The sequence below is a fragment of the Hypomesus nipponensis genome, chromosome 11, assembly GCF_054491055.1.
Source record: "Hypomesus nipponensis isolate SF chromosome 11, ASM5449105v1, whole genome shotgun sequence".
NCBI lineage: Eukaryota > Metazoa > Chordata > Actinopteri > Osmeriformes > Osmeridae > Hypomesus > Hypomesus nipponensis.
In genome coordinates, this window is record NC_140371.1 from 5406842 (window position 1) to 5431207 (window position 24366).

Here is a 24366-nt window from a genome sequence, read left to right on the forward strand (position 1 = left end):
TACCTGGTCAAATTTGACCCAAAACACCACAGATGTAACTTTTTTTATTCATAAGTATTTAAAAAAAAGAAAACTGATCAAATTGTGTTTGATTGTATTCAGTACACCACCGTGGAGGCTTTAATGAAGCCTTGTTTCGATCAGAAAAAAAGTGTGTTTTTCATGCATTTAAACTTCAAAATTGATACAATTTGACCCGGAAACAATAGGAAGGGTAAGCACAATGGGCCCCTCAGCTGGGAAATCCGACAACATGTTCTGGCTATTTCAATAACGCTTCAAAATGAATATGGAATGAAAGATTTTAATTGTATTAAAACAAACGTTTACAACGGAGAATCATTACATCAAATATACCGTTTGTGATATTCACTAAATTTGTTACATTTTGGTATTCTGGCTAAATTTAGGACGCATAAAGGCTGTCCCAAGTGATGCGGGATCAAAACGGATAACATTGCTCAGTAATGGTAAAAAGTAGGCATCCATTCATTTAAATTCCCACATCCCCATGAGTTACACAAATATGGTCATGCAAATTTATGCTTTGATCAAATCAGCCCTAAAATGTAATCTGCCCATATGCAGAGTAAACATTGGTGACTGCTTGCACAGTGCTTTGAAGTCATAAACAATTGCTTCAAGGGGCAACATTGAGCAGCCGATTAGTAGTCGGGATGTTCATGGCTCCTTTACTGAGCAGGCGAGTAGCCAGGTCTACTCCCAGCTTCTCTGCTGCATCCTGGGAAGACTGTGGCATGTTTCGGGCTGTTATCCCAACATGCTGGGTGTCCGCTGGCTTTTTAATCTGAAATAGAGAGGTGTCATGTAAAGACCCATGTATCATACCACCACAGGAATACAGTGTTTTGGGCAGTCAGTTAGAGAGGCCTCTGACCTGGTTCCCAGGGTCCACACTGGTCTGCATATCCTCCTTCAAGCTTTCTGCGCCATCAAAGCTAAACACTGCCCCAGTCATAGAGAGCTGAAATGGGGGAAAACCATTAGGCCAAAGACACATCGTCTCCATTCCCATTTTGCTTAACGTGTCTGTCAGACTGGTAGCATGACAGTCAAGTTTCTTACCATTAAATCCTTTATTTCTGTGTGAACAGCAACTGGTACGCTGCAACTTTTCTCCTGAGGGCACAAAATAGACGGATCAAGAATGATCCATGGCAGGCAGGACTGAGGCGACCAGAATAGTTAACCTCTGTAGCAATTCTGTAAACGCCTGGATTTCACAGTCCTTTTCAACTGTTGCAGCTGCCAGCTGGGGGTCACCTGGCTATGGGTATACCCAAATAGAAATGTTAACTTGCCAGGTGTTTGAGGAAGGCACGCTCTGCAATGCAGCGGAGCACTGTATCTGGGTGGTGCAGGGTGGAAACCATCTTCAGGATGTCACTATCCTGCGCTCGCACCTTTACTGCCAGGGCCCCCTGGGTGACATACAACAACAGAGCTTCATCAGTGGATTATCATCATGAGGTTCAAATGGAGCAGGAAAATATGCATTGTTAGATTGTCAAATATTTTTTGGGATTAAAATAGGTTTCAGATTTCTATCTTTTCAGATTGATGTTCCACATGCACATGCATGGCTGCGTGCTTACACACAATCATGCCACATTCAGTAACGGTTGTAACTGTTGCCAAACCAGGTGTTTACTTTTGACGTGCCAGTAGTGGAACAACACTGATGTTTACATATGTAGATATGTATGTAGGTGATAAAAAAAATATTGCACTTAAGTCTTCCTAAAAACACACCCCAAACTTGAATTTGGTCATTTCAACAAGATGTACCCACCTGGCCAACAGCATACAAACAGTCATCAGGTCCCAGAATCTGAAGAGAAAGATAACGGTCACACCTTTCCTTTGTAGGGGCAGCAATATAACTTATGATGAGCATGTAATATGCACCCTGCTGGCTAGACTGTACCTGACTGACTCGTCCCTCCCGGCCCGTCCTCTTCAGGCCTGCTACTGCTTGGATGATGGCAGCGTAGTCTTCCTTCTCATCCAGATTCTTCAGATGAATGTCGAGTTCACCTTGCTATAAAAGTTGTGAAACAATATCAACATATGTATACATTTTGTGGCTTACAGTTTTTACACATTGAAAAACACAGTAGTTATGTGTTAGAAAAAAGCGTACAATTTGCTTAAACTTCAGGTGGGGAAACCTCTTCTTCAATTGGGCAGCCCGGCGCACAGAGCTTGTCCCAATCACACTGTCAAAAGAGACAACATAATCAAAGTGGTTTGGTCTCTACTCTTCTCTATGTCACACACTGAATATATAATGCCTTGAAAAACTTTGTGGCCAAGGAGGTGGTGTGCCCAAAACAGTATATTGCAGGACAGCCGTTCCTTTAATCTCCTCGCACTCGCATTCCTACCTCTCACTTGGCAAGGTCTCCAGAGTGAGTCCAGCATTCTTTGGATGAAGCACCACTGCATCAAGGGGGTTTTCACGTCTGGGGAAACACAGAACAACATGTCAAAGAGGGTTCTGACCACAGAATGACTTAACTTCACAACGCATGGTGTTTCATAAAACAACATGACCACTACAATTAGTATTTGGACAGTCATTCATAGGCGGAATGTTACACATTTCACCGGAACTACTGCTTAGTTTTGCAGCCTTGGCAGCAGTGTTTTAAACATTGTGGACGATGTAAGGTGTACACTCACTCAAGCACAGCTCCAATAGTAGACCCTGGCGGCAGAGTAGTTGGAAGATCTTTCATAGAGTGCACTACAAGGTCTACCCTGAAGGAGAGACAACCCAAACATGATTAGATTACTGTGAAAAATGTCTGTGAACTAACCCTTGATTTGTACATTAGCCTCTGTGGCGTAACCATGTCATACACTTGTCAAAATCCGCCAAGAACAAATCCAAGACCATAATGTAATTCATTGTTTTGTCAATAGGGGTTATTTAACAGACTTGTAACAGGCCAAGATGTTCAAAGAAGGGAGTGAGATTTGCTCTTTCATGTCCTGTGAAGCACAGTGTCTTCTTGAGGATTAACATGTCAAATATAGTGATACTGTATATAGAACATACTCATTCTTCTCCAAAGCATCATCCAGTTCTTTAGTAAAAAGAACTTTCACTTCAATCTGAAACCACCAAAGCACAATAATTAGATCATCTTGTAATCAGTCAAGCCTGTCTACTGAAATATATCAAGTCAAGTCTCAAAATGCTTTTCTTAACTTCAGCTAACCTTTGATAAAGCAGGGTCCTGGATTATGTCACCAATTGTGGATAGGGCAACTGCAGAGAAAATAACCAAGTTAGCAACAAATAGTGCAAACGCAGCTGTGAGCTCATCAGTTCCATTCGCCAAGAAGAGGCACCGTGAACGTTTTTGAAATGAACACATTTAGATATGAAATGTCAAAATAATATGAATACAATAATATATATTTGTTTTTATTATAATCATTTTGGGGGGGCTATTGAAACTTTAGGGGGGGCTCCAGCCCCCATGTTCCTATCTGTTCCTATTTCTTAGGGGATTGAAAGGCAGATGGAGAGAGGACAGAAACGCAGAGAGAGACAGAAAGCAGCCAAGAGAGAGGGATGGGAGTAAGTGTGTGATAGTGTTCTTGTGTATGCATCTAAACCTTTTCTCACCTATTTCCAGATGGACATCTGGATACAGAGTCTTGAGTTTTTCAGCCACATAGTTTGTCTGGATGCGGGCCAGCTGTAATATAAACATTTCAGACCCCAATTAGTTGTTGTCAGATTGTTGCTGCCTCATATCCTATGAGTGTATAGGGTTAGACCTTTTTCTAAATGTATCTTTATCTTTCCAACAGATACATATATACCTAAAATAAAATAAAATAAATGCCATTATTTCCCAAACCAATATTAGTGGTATTGTATTACAAAGATCCAAACTTGTATAAACAAATGGATGGTGTGCATTGTACTGTCTGAATGAATGAATGAATGAATGAATGAATGAATGAATGCGAATCGATCAATGAATCAGCATGGAGTGAATGAGGTTATAATTAAAATAGGTCAGTAAGTAAATCAAGATAAGAAATGACATTTAGTCATTTCGCAGACGCTGTTATCCAGAGCGACGTACAGTATGTACCGGGGCATTCCCCCTGAGGCAAGTAGGGTGGCCGGGCATTGAACCAGCAACCTTTTGGTTAAAGGCCCGATACCTTACCTGCTCAGCCATCTGACCCCAATAAAATCTGGTATTACCTGGCTCTGCCTGGTCCCAATTCTGATGACTCGGCTCACTTCAATTCCATCCTGTTAAGAGAATAAAAGTAATTTTACTAATAAACTTCTCCAGTTTGTCCTTTTTTAAGCCACTGATTAACTCCACACTGAAGCAAACACTTTCAACTCACTCAAATCCACTTATAGGGTTTTTCCTCCATGATACAGAAACTGAATGATGGATCAATGTGCTGGGAAATAAGCAAATCTACAATGATAGCTCACTGGGGTGTATGTGGAGGTAACTACAGCAAGAGGAAGCCCCTACTCTGAGTCGCTCTTCTGTGTAAGTGTGTGTGTGTGTGTGTGTGTGTGTGTGTGTGTTTGTGTGTGTGTGTGTGTCAGCAAGAGAGAGAAGGGGGGCTGAGAAAGAGCAGTCTAATTCTTTTTTTTAATATTAAATCAAGAAATACATAAAATTGATATATGATTTTAAACATTAGTCTATATTTTCTAGTGCCATTAGATGTATCATTCATACTTTCACTGTTAATGCCCACTGGGAAGGTTAGAACCCCTTGCTGTAAAATTGTTGTTGTTGTTGAAAGACCACATTTATCTAATAGCATTGCAAGGCAAGACAATATTTAAAAAAAAATCTTACTTGCAAATGTGTCTTTCTTTGGAGAGCTAAAATCTTTTTATTGGAGAACTAAAGGTGATGATTGTCATTTTAAACTGGGTCTTGCAGGGTTAGTGCAGCCTATGGAGGTGACTCACCTTGTGTGTCTGTCCCCCCTTCTTCACCACGTTCCTGTTCACGCTGTCCATGTCGCTGTCCTTTTTTCTCGATTCAAACTGTTTGTTTGACAGTAGCCAGTTGGGGTTATTCAGCACATTTCTGATACTTGCATATTCAGTTTACAAAGAATTATTGGTGTTCAATATTTTATTTGACTCCTTTGAGAGAACCTCAACTGTGGTAAACCGGAAGATTTTACATAGGATTTGTTTGATGGACACACCCAGTAATCAAATTGGACCCACAAGCAATAAGTTCCTAAAACCCTTTAGAGTACAATGGGAAGTTAAAAATGCAGTCCCGCCCACAAAAAATAAGAAAATTACATCTCTGCAAAAAGTGCTGACCCTAATATTTGACATACCCTCTTGGTTGTTCACTTCAAGACGAACGGATGTCCGTTTGCGTTCAAGTTCCTCCCAAGACTGAGAATGATTTGACTCTGACCGTTGTACGATGGCCGCATCAATATATACGCTTCTTAATCCAGCCCACATTCCTCATCAGTGTATCCACTTAATCAAGTTAATGCAAGTCCTGTCGCTTTGGGCGACAGGCGCCGAAGGTGGCAAGAAGAGGGGGCCGCAGTTTGACTGATGTTGCGCAAAAAGAATGTACAGTACAAACGTGCGTTCGTATGAAATTGGTGTGACACTGCTAATGCGTGGGAGTTGTCAGCCCTGTAAATGTGAACATGAAATCTACTTTTGCGCAAAAAAAAATTCCAGAGAAACTTGTCATCTGTGTTGAAATCAGTATTCCACCAAACACCTGTTTAATAACAGTGAACAAGGTAAATGACAAAGTGAGGAGAATAGTGTTTTCCACAGTGGGAGAATGATAGCCTAACTATACTGCTAATCAATACTGTTATACCAATCACTACCTCAAGTATATACAATGTGTAATGCGTTATACTAAAACATGTATGCAATTGTGATCAATTGATTTATTAAAGAACAGATGGGATCATGCAGCAGGAAGTTTCTGTGTAAGTATGATTGTGCTGAAATGTATCTGTGTACTAAGATTTTGCTGAATTGTATCTGTGAATAAGATCATGCTAAAATGTAACTATGGTGTGTGAGCAAGAATGCAGAGGTCAAGCAAACTGACTTGGGAGGCAAGATAATGACGCTCAGGGACTGGTGTTACCCTCCTATTGCGTTCAAAAATTGTTTACACCTTTGGTGTTCGCGGGTCAGATTTGACCCGTTTTTGAATACATTGACAAGCACTGAGTTAAAGCAAAAAATATAATCCAATTAAATGTTTTATCTGCCAAGTAACACATTATCCATCCATATCCATAGTTACATATATATTACTTAGATTTTTACGTACCTTAGATTATATTGAATTTAAATTGTGCACATTTTATGTACAAAAAAGGCACCATTTATATATTTTATTTTGTTATGATATACATAACAGGAACATTATTATTTATAAGACCATGAGAAGAGGGTAACGATAATGTCATTCCAAAAACAGTGGCCTCATTGTTTGATTTGTACAACCCAGGAAGGTTCAGCAGGTAAGCATTGAAAGGGCATGTAGCAATGTGTCAATGGCTATGTGGCAATCTCCCTCCAACTACAAACAAGTCTTGTCTTCCCTCCATTTTGGTCATGTCAATAAGGATCTTTCTATAGGCTGTGTGATATTGCTCATGTTGACAACTGCTGTTCAGTTGAGACACAAATTACATTTCAGCATTAATTGATGAGTATGCGGCCATATCGGACGTGGGCCAATAGGTGAGGTGCCATGCCTGAACACGGCTTCACTCATATGCTGCTTCAGAATGGGATGAGGGTAAGACATCAAAGACAGTCTTATCAAAATGATGTTACCACTCCCCAATTGAAAAAACCTTTGTCACGTATATGACAATGAAAGGGTTCCCAAAATAATAACAGCAAAAAAGTATGCAATATGACAGATGAAATTGTATTTTCATGTTTGTGTGTGCACATGCTGCGGTGAGATGTAATAAAGTGTGAGAAATTGTGTTTTAAAAAACTGTAATGCAAGTCCTTGCTTTGGGCGATATATAGGCGCCTAAGGCGGCAAGAAAAGGGATCGGCAATTTCCGGCGAAACCACCAAATGTGTTAGGACCGGCACCAACATATTGTGAAACTGTCAAGTATTCAGTAGGACACACGTGTGTTTGTATGAAATTCGTGTGGCCCTGTGAATGTAAACGTGTAATCCAGTTTTGCGCAGAAAGAATTTACAGATAAACTTCTTATTTGTGTTGAAATCAATATTTCACCACACCTGTTTGCAAAAACAGTGAACAAGGTAGATCACAAAGTGAGAATAGATAACAAATGATGTATGAACTTGATCTTCACATTCGTCAAAACTCACGCAGAACTCCGCTATCAGGGCCATACTCAATGCAGGTGAATTTCCGTAGGCCTGTATGTTTATTCTCTGCACCTTCCTTCCACAGTCAATTCTGTGTTTGTGTAACACATGGCGAATAACCTGCGTTCTGATTCTGATTTCTAAGATCAATTGGGACAATTAAGATTTGAACAAGTTTTCCGGAATGCACTAATGCACTCATGCCAGTGGGAAATCCGAAAACATTTTGTGGCTATTTCAATAACACTTCAAAATGACAAAATCATTATGATCTGGGAATATGGAATGAAAGATTCCTATTTTATTGAAAACGTTTACAACGAAGAATTCTTAAATCAAATATAGGCTATACTGTTCATGATATTCAGTGATTTGTTACTTGTTTGTATTCTGGCTAAACTCTAGTCATGACAAGGACCATTTAGCCAGTACTTTCTCCTGATCTCAAACATCTATTAACCCTGACACATAGACACAATGTACTCTTATTAATAGCAAGCTTACATGAGAACATACTAACTAGTATCCAATGACTAGTTCTCTTGATTAGTGAATAATGTAAGCACACAGGAAATCTAAATTTCTTCCACACCTATTGGCCCACATCCGATATGGCCGCATGGATACCCATCAATTAATGCTGACATCTAATTTGTGTCTCAACTGAACAGCAGTTGTCAACATGAGGAAAGGATATCTCACAGCCTATAGAAAGATCCTTATTGACATGACCAAAATGGAGGGAAGACTTGTTTGTAGTTGGAGGGAGATTGCCACATAGCCATTGACACATTGCTAGATGCCCTTTCAATGCTTACCTGGTGTACCTTCCTGGGTTGTACAAATCAAACAATGAGGCCACTGTTTTTGGAATGACATTATCGTTACCCTCTTCTCATGGTCTTATAAATAATATTCCTGTTCTGGATATCATAACAAAATAAAATATATAAATGGTGCCTTTTTTGTACATAAAATGTGCACAATTTAAATTCAATATATTCTAAGGTACTTTAAAAAAATCTAAGTAATATATATGTAACTATGGATATGGATGGATAATGTGTTACTTGGCAGATAAAACATTTAATTGGATTATATTTTTTGCTTTAACTCAGTGCTTGTCAATGTATTCAAAAACGGGTCAAATCTGACCCGCGAACACCAAAGGTGTAAACAATTTTTGAACGCAATAGGAGGGTAACACCAGTTCCTGAGCGTCATTATCTTGCCTCCCAAGTCAGTTTGCTTGACCTCTGCATTCTTGCTCACACACCATAGTTACATTTTAGCATGATCTTATTCACAGATACAATTCAGCAAAATCTTAGTACACAGATACATTTCAGCACAATCATACTTACACAGAAACTTCCTCAATTGATCACAATTGCATACATGTTTTAGTATAACGCATTACACATTGTATATACTTGAGGTAGTGATTGGTATAACAGTATTGATTAGCAGTATAGTTAGGCTATCATTCTCCCACTGTGGAAAACACTATTCTCCTCACTTTGTCATTTACCTTGTTCACTGTTATTAAACAGGTGTGTGGTGGAATACTGATTTCAACACAGATGAGAAGTTTCTCTGGAAAAATATTTTGCGCAAAAGTAGATTTCATGTTCACATTTACAGGGCTGACAACTCCCACGCATTAGCAGTGTCACACCAATTTCATACGAACGCACGTTTGTACTGTACATTCTTTTTGCGCAACATCAGTCAAACTGCGGCCCCCTCTTCTTGCCACCTTCGGCGCCTGTCGCCCAAAGCGACAGGACTTGCATTAACTTGATTAACTGGATACACTGATGAGGAATGTGGGCTGGATTAAGAAGCGTATATATTGATGGGGCCATCGTACAACGGTCAGAGTCAAATCATTCTCAGTCTTGGGAGGAACTTGAACGCAAACGGACATCCGTTCGTCTTGAAGTGAACAACCAAGAGGGTATGTCAAATATTAGGGTCAGCACTTTTTGCAGAGATGTAATTTTCTTATTTTTTGTGGGCGGGACTGCATTTTTAAACTTCCCATTGTACTCTAAAGGGTTTTAGAAACGTATTGCTTGTGGGTCCAATTTGATTACTGGGTGGGTCCATCAAACAAATCCTATGTAAAATCTTCCGGTTTACCACAGTTAAGGTTCTCTCAAAGGAGTCAAATAAAATATTGAACACCAATAATTCTTTGTAAACTGAATATGCAAGTATCAGAAATGTGCTGAATAACCCCAACTGGCTACTGTCAAACAAACAGTTTGAATCGAGAAAAAAGGACAGCGACATGGACAGCGTGAACAGGAACGTGGTGAACAAGGGGGTACAGACACACAAGGTGAGTCACCTCCAGAGGCTGCACTAACCCTGCAAGACCCAGTTTAAAATGACAATCATCACCTTTAGTTCTCCAATAAAAAGATTTTAGCTCTCCAAAGAAAGACACATTTGCAAGTAAGATTTTTTTTTAAATATTGTCTTGCCTTGCAATGCTATTGGATAAATGTGGTCTTTCAACAACAACAACAATTTTACAGCAAGGGGTTTTGAAGGGCTAACCTTCCCAGTGGGCAGTAACAGTGAAAGTATGAATGATACATCTAATGGCACTAGAAAATATAGCCTAATGTTTAAAATCATGTATCAATTTTATGTATTTCTTGATTTAATATAAAAAAAAAGAATTAGACTGCTCTTTCTCAGCCCCCCTTCTCTCTCTTGCTGACACACACACACACACACACACACACACACACACACACACACACACACACACACACACACACACACACACACACACACACACACACACTTACACAGAAGAGCGACTCAGAGTAGGGGCTTCCTCTTGCTGTAGTTACCTTCACATACACCCCAGTGAGCTATCATTGTAGATTTGCTTATTTCCCAGCACATTGATCCATCATTCAGTTTCTGTATCATGGAGGAAAAACCCTATAAGTGGATTTGAGTGAGTTGAAAGTGTTTGCTTCAGTGTGGAGTTAATCAGTGGCTTAAAAAAGGACAAACTGGAGAAGTTTATTAGTAAAATTACTTTTATTCTCTTAACAGGATGGAATTGAAGTGAGCCGAGTCATCAGAATTGGGACCAGGCAGAGCCAGGTAATACCAGATTTTATTGGGGTCAGATGGCTGAGCAGGTAAGGTATCGGGCCTTTAACCAAAAGGTTGCTGGTTCAATTCCCGGCCACCCTACTTGCCTCAGGGGGAATGCCCCGGTACATACTGTACGTCGCTCTGGATAAGAGCGTCTGCGAAATGACTAAATGTCATTTCTTATCTTGATTTACTTACTGACCTATTTTAATTATAACCTCATTCACTCCATGCTGATTCATTGATCGATTCGCATCCATTCATTCATTCATTCATTCATTCATTCATTCATTCAGACAGTACAATGCACACCATCCATTTGTTTATACAAGTTTGGATCTTTGTAATACAATACCACTAATATTGGTTTGGGAAATAATGGCATTTATTTTATTTTATTTTAGGTATATATGTATCTGTTGGAAAGATAAAGATACATTTAGAAAAAGGTCTAACCCTATACACTCATAGGATATGAGGCAGCAACAATCTGACAACAACTAATTGGGGTCTGAAATGTTTATATTACAGCTGGCCCGCATCCAGACAAACTATGTGGCTGAAAAACTCAAGACTCTGTATCCAGATGTCCATCTGGAAATAGGTGAGAAAAGGTTTAGATGCATACACAAGAACACTATCACACACTTACTCCCATCCTTCTCTCTTGCCTGCTTTCTGTCTCTCTCTCTGCGTTTCTGTCCTCTCTCCATCTGCCTTTCAATCCCCTAAGAAATAGGAACAGATAGGAACATGGGGGCTGGAGCCCCCCCTAAAGTTTCAATAGCCCCCCCAAAATGATTATAATAAAAACAAATATATATTATTATATTCATATTATTTTGACATTTCATATCTAAATGTGTTCATTTCAAAAACGTTCACGGCGCCTCTTCTTGGCGAATGGAACTGATGAGCTCACAGCTGCGTTTGCACTATTTGTTGCTAACTTGGTTATTTTCTCTGCAGTTGCCCTATCCACAATTGGTGACATAATCCAGGACCCTGCTTTATCAAAGGTTAGCTGAAGTTAAGAAAAGCATTTTGAGACTTGACTTGATATATTTCAGTAGACAGGCTTGACTGATTACAAGATGATCTAATTATTGTGCTTTGGTGGTTTCAGATTGAAGTGAAAGTTCTTTTTACTAAAGAACTGGATGATGCTTTGGAGAAGAATGAGTATGTTCTATATACAGTATCACTATATTTGACATGTTAATCCTCAAGAAGACACTGTGCTTCACAGGACATGAAAGAGCAAATCTCACTCCCTTCTTTGAACATCTTGGCCTGTTACAAGTCTGTTAAATAACCCCTATTGACAAAACAATGAATTACATTATGGTCTTGGATTTGTTCTTGGCGGATTTTGACAAGTGTATGACATGGTTACGCCACAGAGGCTAATGTACAAATCAAGGGTTAGTTCACAGACATTTTTCACAGTAATCTAATCATGTTTGGGCTGTCTCTCCTTCAGGGTAGACCTTGTAGTGCACTCTATGAAAGATCTTCCAACTACTCTGCCGCCAGGGTCTACTATTGGAGCTGTGCTTGAGTGAGTGTACACCTAACATCATCCACAATGTTTAAAACACTGCTGCCAAGGCTGCAAAACTAAGCAGTAGTTCCGGTGAAATGTGTAACATTCCGCCTATGAATGACTGTCCAAATACTAATTGTAGTGGTCATGTTGTTTTATGAAACACCATGCGTTGTGAAGTTAAGTCATTCTGTGGTCAGAACCCTCTTTGACATGTTGTTCTGTGTTTCCCCAGACGTGAAAACCCCCTTGATGCAGTGGTGCTTCATCCAAAGAATGCTGGACTCACTCTGGAGACCTTGCCAAGTGAGAGGTAGGAATGCGAGTGCGAGGAGATTAAAGGAACGGCTGTCCTGCAATATACTGTTTTGGGCACACCACCTCCTTGGCCACAAAGTTTTTCAAGGCATTATATATTCAGTGTGTGACATAGAGAAGAGTAGAGACCAAACCACTTTGATTATGTTGTCTCTTTTGACAGTGTGATTGGGACAAGCTCTGTGCGCCGGGCTGCCCAATTGAAGAAGAGGTTTCCCCACCTGAAGTTTAAGCAAATTGTACGCTTTTTTCTAACACATAACTACTGTGTTTTTCAATGTGTAAAAACTGTAAGCCACAAAATGTATACATATGTTGATATTGTTTCACAACTTTTATAGCAAGGTGAACTCGACATTCATCTGAAGAATCTGGATGAGAAGGAAGACTACGCTGCCATCATCCAAGCAGTAGCAGGCCTGAAGAGGACGGGCCGGGAGGGACGAGTCAGTCAGGTACAGTCTAGCCAGCAGGGTGCATATTACATGCTCATCATAAGTTATATTGCTGCCCCTACAAAGGAAAGGTGTGACCGTTATCTTTCTCTTCAGATTCTGGGACCTGATGACTGTTTGTATGCTGTTGGCCAGGTGGGTACATCTTGTTGAAATGACCAAATTCAAGTTTGGGGTGTGTTTTTAGGAAGACTTAAGTGCAATATTTTTTTTATCACCTACATACATATCTACATATGTAAACATCAGTGTTGTTCCACTACTGGCACGTCAAAAGTAAACACCTGGTTTGGCAACAGTTACAACCGTTACTGAATGTGGCATGATTGTGTGTAAGCACGCAGCCATGCATGTGCATGTGGAACATCAATCTGAAAAGATAGAAATCTGAAACCTATTTTAATCCCAAAAAATATTTGACAATCTAACAATGCATATTTTCCTGCTCCATTTGAACCTCATGATGATAATCCACTGATGAAGCTCTGTTGTTGTATGTCACCCAGGGGGCCCTGGCAGTAAAGGTGCGAGCGCAGGATAGTGACATCCTGAAGATGGTTTCCACCCTGCACCACCCAGATACAGTGCTCCGCTGCATTGCAGAGCGTGCCTTCCTCAAACACCTGGCAAGTTAACATTTCTATTTGGGTATACCCATAGCCAGGTGACCCCCAGCTGGCAGCTGCAACAGTTGAAAAGGACTGTGAAATCCAGGCGTTTACAGAATTGCTACAGAGGTTAACTATTCTGGTCGCCTCAGTCCTGCCTGCCATGGATCATTCTTGATCCGTCTATTTTGTGCCCTCAGGAGAAAAGTTGCAGCGTACCAGTTGCTGTTCACACAGAAATAAAGGATTTAATGGTAAGAAACTTGACTGTCATGCTACCAGTCTGACAGACACGTTAAGCAAAATGGGAATGGAGACGATGTGTCTTTGGCCTAATGGTTTTCCCCCATTTCAGCTCTCTATGACTGGGGCAGTGTTTAGCTTTGATGGCGCAGAAAGCTTGAAGGAGGATATGCAGACCAGTGTGGACCCTGGGAACCAGGTCAGAGGCCTCTCTAACTGACTGCCCAAAACACTGTATTCCTGTGGTGGTATGATACATGGGTCTTTACATGACACCTCTCTATTTCAGATTAAAAAGCCAGCGGACACCCAGCATGTTGGGATAACAGCCCGAAACATGCCACAGTCTTCCCAGGATGCAGCAGAGAAGCTGGGAGTAGACCTGGCTACTCGCCTGCTCAGTAAAGGAGCCATGAACATCCCGACTACTAATCGGCTGCTCAATGTTGCCCCTTGAAGCAATTGTTTATGACTTCAAAGCACTGTGCAAGCAGTCACCAATGTTTACTCTGCATATGGGCAGATTACATTTTAGGGCTGATTTGATCAAAGCATAAATTTGCATGACCATATTTGTGTAACTCATGGGGATGTGGGAATTTAAATGAATGGATGCCTACTTTTTACCATTACTGAGCAATGTTATCCGTTTTGATCCCGCATCACTTGGGACAGCCTTTATGCGTCCTAAATTTAGCCAGAATACCAAAATGTAACAAATTTAGTGAATATCACAAACGGTATATTTGATGTAATGATTCTCCGTTGTAAACGTTTGTTTTAATACAATTAAAATCTTTCATTCCATATTCATTTTGAAGCGTTATTGAAATAGCCAGAACATGTTGTCGGATTTCCCAGCTGAGGGGCCCATTGTGCTTACCCTTCCTATTGTTTCCGGGTCAAATTGTATCAATTTTGAAGTTTAAATGCATGAAAAACACACTTTTTTTCTGATCGAAACAAGGCTTCATTAAAGCCTCCACGGTGGTGTACTGAATACAATCAAACACAATTTGATCAGTTTTCTTTTTTTTAAATACTTATGAATAAAAAAAGTTACATCTGTGGTGTTTTGGGTCAAATTTGACCAGGTAGTAATTCTGGGTGGTTTAAGCAGGGACATAAATAGCAAAAGTTGACGAATCAACATAAATAACTAAAAGGTCAACAACACATAAATACTAAGAATAAAAACCTACAATAATAGTGTATTAATATTGTGTAAAATCATTTAAATCATGTTTCATGCCACTGAATGGCATTGACTTGAATTCAATTTTAGCATGTAGCAAATACTATGATTGCACACACACACACCCATCCCACCCTGTCTTTCACTGACATCCTCCACCCACCCACCCACCCACCCAAACCCCCACCCACCCTCACCCACATCTCTCTGTCCACCCAGCTGTATAGCAATATATATGCTTGGACTTTTTCACACTTTATTACCAACATCTCACCAAGTATGTGCACACGCATACACCAGGGGCGTAGCCACCGGTAGGCCTGGGTAGGCACAGGCCTACCCAATTTAATCCCAGGCCTACCCTTCAGAATAAGTGACAGTCAGGGTCACATGTTGTACTTCCCCTAGATACGTCCACTCTGTCAAAGTCAAACTTAATTCCATGTATGTGGTTATCAATTAATGCTGAAATCTAATACGTGTCTTGACTGAACTGCAGTTGTCAACATGAGCAAAGGATATCTCACAGCCTATAAAAAGATCCTTATTGACATGACCAACGTGGAGGGAAGACTAGCGTTTGTGAATAGTCGGTGGGAGATTGCCACATTGACATATGGCTACATGGTTGTCTCAGTCCTGCCTGCCAGGGATCATTCTTGATCCGTCTATTTTGTGCCCTCAGGAGGGAGGTTGCAGCGTACCAGTTGCTGTTCACACGGAAGTTAAGGATTTAATGGTAAGGAACTTGACTGGCGTCTTACCAGTCTGACAGACCCGTTTATTAAAATGGGATTGGAGATGTGTCTTTGGCCTAATGGTTTCCCCTCATTTCAGCTCTCTATGACTGGGGCAGTGTTTAACTTGGATGGTGCATTGTTTATTGTTTATTACTTTAAAGCACTGTGCAAGCAGTCACCAATGTTTACTCTGCATATGGGCAAATTCAACTCAATTTCATTAAAGCATACATTTGTATAACCAGGTGTTCCCATGATGTGTGAATATAAATGAATGGATTTCTAGAATGTACCACTACTGATTGAGTTTTGATCCAGGAGCACTTGGGACAGCCTTTATGCATCATAAGTTTGGCCAGAATACAAACATGTAACAAATCACTGAATATCATGAACAGTATATATTTGGTTCAAGAATTCTCCGTTGTGAACGTTTCTAATCAAATTTAAATCTTTCATTCCATATTCCCAGATCATATTGATTTCAAAGTGTTATTGAAATAGCCACAACGTGTTTTTGGATTTCCCACTGGCATGAGTGCAGTAGTACACTCCGGAAAACTTGTTCAAATCTTAAGTGTCCCAATTGATCTTAGAAATCAGAATCAGAATGCGGTTTATTCGCCATGTATGTTACAAAACCAAAGAATTGACTGTGGAAGGTGCAGACAATAAACATACAGGCCTACTGAAATTCACCTGGATTGAGTATGGCCCTGATAGCGGAGTTCTGCGTGAGTTTTGACTAATGTGAAGGTCAAGTTCATACAGAATTGGTTATCTATTCTCACTTTGTCATTTACCTTGTTCACTGTTATTACAGACAGGGGTGGTGAAATACTGATTTCAACACATGTGAGAAGTTTCTCATATGTGAGAATATGTGTAGCTCCGTTACAGTAGTGGTGAAGGAGTTGGCTAAGGCGAACGCTTGCGATTGGTTATGGCATATCAGAGTGGCTCTGGACAGATCCAATAGTTTTAAACTTCAACAGAGGACCCGCCTTCAAGGAAGTTAACGCTTGTCAATGGGGCGATCCCAGACCCTCTGTACAAATGAAATGTACGAGGGTCTGATTAGGACCAGGCTATGTCTGGCCCCCCAATGGTGGAATCTCTCCCCACCTCCATCAGAGATCTCCACCTTCAAGAAAAGGCTAAAGACACACTTGTTCCGGGAGTACAGCGGTATTTAAGAAAGACTTTTGCATCAGATGTTAATTTATTTCCTCCAGGAACACAATGACACTTATTGAGGGACTGCTGCCTTTGTTGGTTAGTTGTAACTGATTCACTTGAACTTGCTAGGAATTGTATTATTGTTTTATTACTTATTTGCTAGGAATAGTATTATTATTATTGCTTACTTTCCTCCAGGGACACTAGCCCTTTCGGGGATCATGTTGTTTAATTGTAATTTGTAACTACATGCTCTTCTGGTTCTACCCTTTGGTACTTATTTGCTTTTCACAATGTATGCTTCGTGTTTTGGCCACCCAAAATGTTTTTGGGGCTATCTCGTTGTTTATGATCATTGACCTATGCACGTTTTGTAAAGCTCTTCTTGTAATTTGCTTTGGATAAAAGTGTCTGCTAAAGGAATACATGTAATGTAATTAATGTAATAGCATCAGGGCTTCATAGGAACTGGGAAAAACCAAAATGGGTATAGGATTGTATTTCCTACTGGCTCCTTGTACAGGCACAGGATCCATACCTTGGATCTGCCTGCCTCCTGACTGTGAATCAGCCTAATTTGTAGCTTTAGCATTACTGTCTATTGTGCTCATTTCAGGCAGACCTTGATTGGTCCCCACCCAGCCTTCTTTCTTCATTCAGCCCTTCATCCTTGGACCCTGTTGTCCACTTAAGCAGGTACAACCAAGCTTTGCCATACAGACTTTTTGACATCATGTGACTGTGGAGAAGAAGCTGATGGTATTTGGCCCAGGTACAAGACTCATTGGGATAAGTAAGATCTCATTTGGTTTTAATGCAAGTTGTTTTGTACTAAAATAGTTTCAATCACAGCTTTAAAGCCATTGAGTGAATTATGGTTGTAGTATACACGATTAAACAACAGTTACTTAAGCAATAAGCCCCGCGAGTCCGTGGTTTACGCTGATTTTAGAACAGGTAACAACTCCCCTTACCTGTTCTAAAATCAGCGTAAACCACGGACTCGCGGGGCTTATTGCTTTTCTAAAACTGTTACTACAAATATTTGATATGGTTTCATCAATAAAAACAATTAGAAACAAAACAGTTTAATAATAAACCGTAATTCTTCCGCTACTACAAAGTATAGTTCCTACATACATCATTGCCACGCAACAGCCAGATGGACACCTTTGCCGTGTTTTTCAATTTGAAATATTCGATGCGCAGTCATATGGAATGTTAAAGAATGTTATGAGGACATCCTGTGAGGTTATGCTGGATTTTTACAACGGCATGGAATGCGATATAGCCAATCACAATCAAGGATGGGAACAACCAGTTTTAGAAATGTATGTATTCACTATGACATTATCATAAGTTCCCTCCCATTGCAACGCCCTCCAAGTAAAAACTGGCCGGTAAAAAGCAGGTACAACCAAGCTTTGCCATACAAACTTGTTGACATCATGTCACTGTGGAGAAGAAGGTGATGGTATTTGGCTCAGGTACAAGACTCATTGGGATAAGTAAGATCTCATTTCGGTTTTAATGCAAGTTGTTTTGTACTAAAATAGTTTCAATCACAGCTATAAAGCCATTGAGTGAATTATGGTTGTAGTATACACGATTAAACAACAATTACATGTATGTATTCACTATGACATTAACATAACTTAAGTGACTGGCGTCACGATAAATATTTGGAATACCATAGCTGAAAGTTAATTCAAGATTTAGCTGGATGTCATTGTAAATTGTCTAGACTTTTCGAGAGTGTATAGGCGGCTACGTATTGTAGTATAAACAAGAAATGACGTTGTCCTTTAAATGAAATGTCATCAAGTATTTCCATGTAATTACATTGTTTACGCCCACACGATTGATTAAAAAAAAATATATAAGACAATGAAGTCAAAATACCGAAAGTGACCATCTACCCAGCATTTACGCATCAAAGCAATGGGAGGATCAGCGTGCTGTGTCAGGCCAGTGACCTGTTCCCAGACTTGGTGACGTTTTCATGGAAGATGGAGAGAGAAGACGGCCGGCTGGTGGAGGTGCCTGAAGCTGAGAGAGAAGAGCTGGAGCAGAGGGAGAACGGGAAAGTGACTATCATCAACAATGAATTAAGAGTTGTAGAAAAGTTTTAAAGCGTTTCATAAAAATCGACGTCCTCCATCGCCAGAAATCGTTCAAATTACGATTATAAGCCTGTTTTAGCTATCTGGTCTGAAGTGTCTCAAGCCAGGTGCTTATCAGATGTCAAATAAATAATAATATGTACAAGGACGTCTACATATCTCTGATAAATGAATACAACTTAAAATATAAATGTGGACTTGTAGCCTATCTTATCCCTCTTTGACTTAGGTTCCCTCCCATTGCAACGCCCTCCAAGTAAAGAACTGGCCTCCTTCACGTCCGCTTACTCAACATAAGCTTCCCGGCGCTGTTCAAGCAAGACTATTACCAACATTGAAAACTACGTAGCGGTATCATCATGTCAGGAAGAGGCAAAGGAGGTAAAGGACTCGGCAAAGGAGGCGCCAAGCGTCATCGCAAGGTTCTCCGTGATAACATCCAGGGCATTACCAAGCCCGCCATCCGCCGCCTGGCTCGCCGCGGTGGCGTGAAGCGTATTTCAGGCTTGATCTACGAAGAGACACGCGGTGTACTTAAGGTGTTCCTGGAGAACGTCATCCGTGATGCCGTGACCTACACCGAGCATGCTAAAAGGAAGACCGTGACCGCCATGGACGTGGTCTACGCTCTGAAGCGCCAGGGACGTACTCTGTACGGCTTTGGCGGTTAAGTTATCCTGAAGACAAATCGACCGAAATTTAACACAAAGGCTCTTTTAAGAGCCACCCACATGATACGCATCAGAGACTTTCTTTCCATATTACTGGTGTAGGCTGTCAAAATTGAGTGGAGCCCTTTGAAATGAATTGTATATCTTGGGTTAACAGAACACAATGAACACTACTGGGTTGATGAGTCCAGTTTCGTCCCCATTATTGTGGCGCATTTGAACAAATCAAATATACTGTCAATTACTGTGAAAGTTTCGTTCAATGTCTGTCGGTGATCATGGCTTATCCGAATCATTTGAGCCAATGGTATTGTAAAGGGGTTCATTATTCAGGCTTCAGCTGTTTTATAGGCTACTTGTGCTGTGGCATCTATAAATGAGTCCTGTTAGCCGAACAGGGCGAGAGCGTTTGACCGAGATGTATCAGTCTGTACTGTGCGTGAATTTAGATATTAGCATCTGCTCAGTTAATGCTTTATTAAAACTGTTGAAGATAACACTGACTCAGCCCTGGATGCATGCGGGGCTCGCGTGGGACTGCACCAAAACGAAACTTCTGACGTCAATAACCACGTGTTTCTGGTTAAACTAGGCGGTAAACTGCCCAGGGAGTTTGGCTTAATTTCCGAGCTTGATTCTTTGTAGTGTAAAAGGTACATTGAAGTGTAAAAATGTTTTCAAATATTTCCTTTAAGTAATCATGACTGTCAGTTTATGATTACTGAAAGGGTAGGGGGGTTGGTAAATCCCAGACATACGCAGTAGATTTCAGAATAGCTTTCAAAAGTCGTTTCCCAACTGTATGTAACGATAAGCAGGAGGCGTGCCTTAACATTTGCATGTCTCCCACCGTATATTCTGGGTAACCTGCTGCTCTAGACATTATTCGTTTCTGAGAAGCAACGACACTGACAATGCCTGAGCCTGCAAAGTCCGCGCCCAAGAAGGGCTCCAAGAAAGCCGTTTCCAAGACCGCCGCGAAGGGCGGCAAGAAGCGCAGAAAGTCCAGGAAGGAGAGCTACGCCATCTACGTGTACAAGGTACTGAAGCAGGTCCACCCCGACACCGGTATCTCCTCCAAGGCCATGGGAATCATGAATTCCTTTGTCAACGACATTTTCGAGCGTATTGCCGGGGAATCGTCTCGCCTGGCTCATTATAACAAGCGATCAACCATCACCTCCAGGGAGATCCAGACCGCCGTCCGCCTTCTGCTCCCCGGTGAGCTGGCCAAGCACGCCGTGTCCGAGGGCACCAAGGCAGTGACCAAGTACACCAGTTCCAAGTAAACGGGCGTCACCTCAAATTCATCACAAAGGCTCTTTTAAGAGCCACCCACTTGTGTCTTGCAATTGAGGAAAGTCCATCGCACTTTTCGAATGTATTGGTGTATTTTATCAAGAAGCACAGATATCAATGTGAACCAGGACAAGTTGCTGTAGTCTACTCTGGGGTAGACTATGGGTCTTCCCTTTTGGCACCTGTTTAGCTTTTTCACAATGTATGCTTCATGCTTTGGCTACTTGCAATGTTTGGGACAATCTCGTTTTCTTATGATCAGTGACCTATGCTTTTTTGTAAAGCTCTCTCTTGGAAGTCGCTTTGGATAAAAGCGTCTGCTAAATGAATAAATGTAAATGTACTCTTATTGTACAGACAAATGTGTCGTCCCACGTCATTCCCTTTGAAGTCATGATGGTGTATCACGCCTGAAAAGGCTCTGATTGCTGAGTTGACCATGGATCCTTTTCTTGTTAATTGTAGGCTAACGTTTCAATGTGCGTCAGTCCATTTGCTGATTTGGACAACGTTTTTACCTAAAGCCACGTACTAGTGTGTCGTTTGACAGTATTGCCGTAGTACCACCTCGGCCACCAGGCGCGGTGAAAACGCTTGGATCACTCAATAGTTTAAGCACAGCAAAACATCTCGATAACAATGTATGATGAACACAAATACTATACTACAGTGCAATATACTAACGTCTAATTTCCTCAACAATAATCTTCACATGGTCTTTAACTTACAGTACGTGCCTATGTAGCCCAGGTTATGGAAGACGATCTTGAGGGAATTAGATATGACTGTACTGTACTTATTGTAAGTCGCTCTGGATAAGAGCGTCTGCAAAATGACTAAATGTAGATATGAATTACCGACACATTTGCATATCACCGATCACTTTTTCCACTTATGTACATATTAATGAGTGCATGCTAAACAATGGCTGTGTTTTTTTGATATTTTATTATTAGTATTCATGTGTCGTTGGCACCACTGTTGCAGCTGTGTAGTTTGTCTCGTGGCTGCAATGTCATCGGTCGCGCAACTTCAGAGTCAGTCCTTTGGTGGAGAGGCGCGAATGGAAAGAGGAAAATATCGAAAAACAAGTACAACAACGTTTATGATTTGAGTTGAATGCAACCAAGTTATCAAACGGTAGATTATCAAACTCGAAACCCGAAAGAATGTAAACTTGGATTGGATCAACAATCGAATAAAGAATTCTGAATTGGATATCCTGGCTGGTTCTCGCTGTTGAAGACAAGCCTATTAAAAAGTCCTCACGACTTATGCATCCCCCATCACCAACAACATGGACATTCACTAACGCGTAGACCTGTGTCCTTGTAGGTTCAAAACTATAGGGGAAGGAGAGCGATAGGGAGACCAAGATTTCCCCGACGTCCACAGCCAACCTGGCCAAGGAACACAGGCCGTCGACTTCTTGTCTCTCCTGACCTTCTTCGACCTGACGCTGCTGAGCACACCGGCGACCCACAAAGCAGGCAAACAGCTAGACCTCATCTTGACACTTAACTGTATCACTGACTTAACCTCTGTCACCCCACTGCACATTTCTGATCACTACTTTATCCAATTCTCTGTCTCTCTCCCTCCAACTCCCTCAACGTCCCCTCCCAACTTTCCGGCGCAACCTCCGCTTGCTATCCCCCTCCCATTTCTCCTCTATTGTAACATCCTCCCTCCCATTGACGAGTTCTCGTCCCACCCCACTGACACTGCCATTAACACCCTGTTAACCACTTTAACTGCATCACTTGACTCTCTGTCCCCTGTCAACCAGGCCTGCACGATCTTCTCCCTCCTGCCTGTGGCTTACGAATGTTATTCGTGAAGAGCGGTCCACCCTTCGAGCAGCTGAGAGGAGATAGCGCAAGTCCAAAGATGGTCTGGACCTTGATAAGTATCACTCCCTCCTTAAATCCTTCTCTCCTCACATAACTGGTGCTAAAACCATCTACTTTCTGATAAAAATGAACTCTGCTTCAAACCCCCACAAACTTTTCTCTACCTTCTCCACCCTTCTTAACCCACCTCCCCCCCCCCCCTCCACCCTGACAGCAGACAGCTTCTCCTCCTTTGAGAAAAAAGTCTCAGACTTTAGGAGTCTTTTCCCTAAACCCACCTTTTCTACCCTCTCACCCTCCATGACTGACGCAACTAAATGTCTCAACATTTTCTCTCCCCTGTCCGAGGCAGAACTCTCTGACCTCATTCTCTCTCATCGCCCCACCTCCTGTCCCCTTGATCCTGTCCCCTCTCTTTCAAACCATCTCCCCTTCCATCATAACTTTTTCTTCTCCATGTCCTAAACTCCTCTCTTACCTCCGGCACCTTCCCCTTTGCCTTCGAACAGGCCAGAGTTACCCCTCTACTCAAAAAACCCTCCTTTAACCCTGCCGTCCTCCAGAACTACAGACTGGTATCACTGTTACCCTTCTTTTCTAAAACAATTGAACGTGCTGTATCTAACCAACTGTCTAACTTTATCTCTCAGAACAACCTGCTTGACCCCAACCAATCGGGCTTCAAGACTGGCCACTCCACAGACTGCCCTCCTTTCAGTCACCACTGCCCTCCAGTCTGCCAGAGCGGCTTCAAGGTCATCTGTCGAAAAATTTAAATAGTAGAGTAGAATAAACTGGTTTAAATAAGCCTAAATACAAAACTTTCTAACTAGTAACCAGTATAGCAACCATGACAGTTTCCTGCTAGCACACGTGGCTATCTCTAAAATTTAAGGTCGGCATAGCGACGGACGCGTCCTTGCTTCGGAACGGCATTGTGACATCAGGTAGGACACTATTTGGCCCTAGGACACTATTTGGCCTGACAGCACCTAGGAATAATTTGCTGGACCTGATGTTTGTTTCCTCCAGGATCACAATGACTCTTAAAGACGTGTTGCTCTTGTTAGCTGTAACTGATTTAAAACTCTGTACTTGCTGTGAAATATGCTTACTGTTGCTTGCTTTTCTACAGGTACACTCCTGCACTTTTAAAAATGTTGTTTCAGGTTCATGTTGTTTAATTGTAAGTTGTTTAACTACATGCTCTTATGATTCTACCCTTTGGCACTTATTTTAGTTTTTTCACAATGTATGCTTCATGTTGGGCAATGTTGGGGATATCTCGGTGTTATGATCAGTGACCTATGCACTTTTGTAAAAGCTCTCTCTTGGAAGTCGCTTTGGATAAAAGCGTCTGCTAAATGAATAAATGTAAATATACTTCGGACAAGCCCATTTTAGATTTGTCCCGCCGGCAAAATAGCAACTGCTCCAGAGTCCCGCCCACAAAGTTACTTGTGCTTTGCGTTTTGATACTTGTGTTTCAGATCGGTAAAATAGGGCCCTATAGCTGTTGTGTAGAGTGTGGTGTTTCTGTACCAAGTCATCACACTCAGCACAAAACCAATCTGAGGGGATACATTTCCCACAACAGATGACAGCTTCTTTCAC

General features: G+C 41.2%; 4 protein-coding genes and 1 long non-coding RNA gene across 5 annotated transcripts; 4 read left to right on the plus strand and 1 right to left on the minus strand.

Moving 5' to 3' along the window:
* Positions 1–284: 284 nt before the first annotated feature.
* On the minus strand, positions 285–5509 carry LOC146267881 (porphobilinogen deaminase-like). The gene is made up of 15 exons (XM_084709657.1): positions 5383–5509; positions 4997–5074; positions 4256–4306; positions 3662–3734; positions 3249–3298; positions 3086–3141; positions 2707–2784; positions 2409–2486; positions 2165–2240; positions 1949–2062; positions 1814–1852; positions 1323–1442; positions 1087–1140; positions 899–985; positions 285–808 (listed from the first exon to the last, which is right to left on the minus strand). The coding sequence occupies exons 2-15, from the start codon at positions 5045–5047 to the stop codon at positions 641–643; spliced, it is 1095 nt and encodes a 364-aa protein (XP_084565783.1). The 5' UTR covers positions 5048–5074; positions 5383–5509; the 3' UTR covers positions 285–640.
* A 3716-nt stretch (positions 5510–9225) lies between these two features.
* On the plus strand, positions 9226–14505 carry LOC146267882 (porphobilinogen deaminase-like). Its single transcript, XM_084709684.1, has 15 exons — positions 9226–9356; positions 9666–9743; positions 10478–10528; positions 11054–11126; positions 11492–11541; positions 11649–11704; positions 12006–12083; positions 12304–12381; positions 12550–12625; positions 12728–12841; positions 12938–12976; positions 13348–13467; positions 13650–13703; positions 13805–13891; positions 13982–14505. Exons 2-15 carry the CDS (start codon positions 9693–9695, stop codon positions 14147–14149), a joined length of 1095 nt encoding a protein of 364 aa, XP_084565810.1. The 5' UTR covers positions 9226–9356; positions 9666–9692; the 3' UTR covers positions 14150–14505.
* Positions 14506–19243: 4738 nt separating this feature from the next.
* On the plus strand, positions 19244–20097 carry LOC146267883 (histone H4). Its single transcript, XM_084710184.1, has one exon. The coding sequence runs from the start codon at positions 19289–19291 to the stop codon at positions 19598–19600; it is 312 nt and encodes a 103-aa protein (XP_084566310.1). The 5' UTR covers positions 19244–19288; the 3' UTR covers positions 19601–20097.
* A 324-nt stretch (positions 20098–20421) lies between these two features.
* Positions 20422–20972, plus strand: LOC146267884 (histone H2B). The gene has a single exon (XM_084710182.1). It carries the CDS (start codon positions 20515–20517, stop codon positions 20887–20889), a length of 375 nt encoding a protein of 124 aa, XP_084566308.1. The 5' UTR covers positions 20422–20514; the 3' UTR covers positions 20890–20972.
* Positions 20973–21837: 865 nt separating this feature from the next.
* Positions 21838–24139, plus strand: LOC146267885 (uncharacterized). The gene is made up of 2 exons (XR_014724674.1): positions 21838–22792; positions 23403–24139. It is a non-coding gene; the product is annotated as an uncharacterized LOC146267885 (long non-coding RNA).
* The last annotated feature ends 227 nt before the right edge of the window (positions 24140–24366 follow it).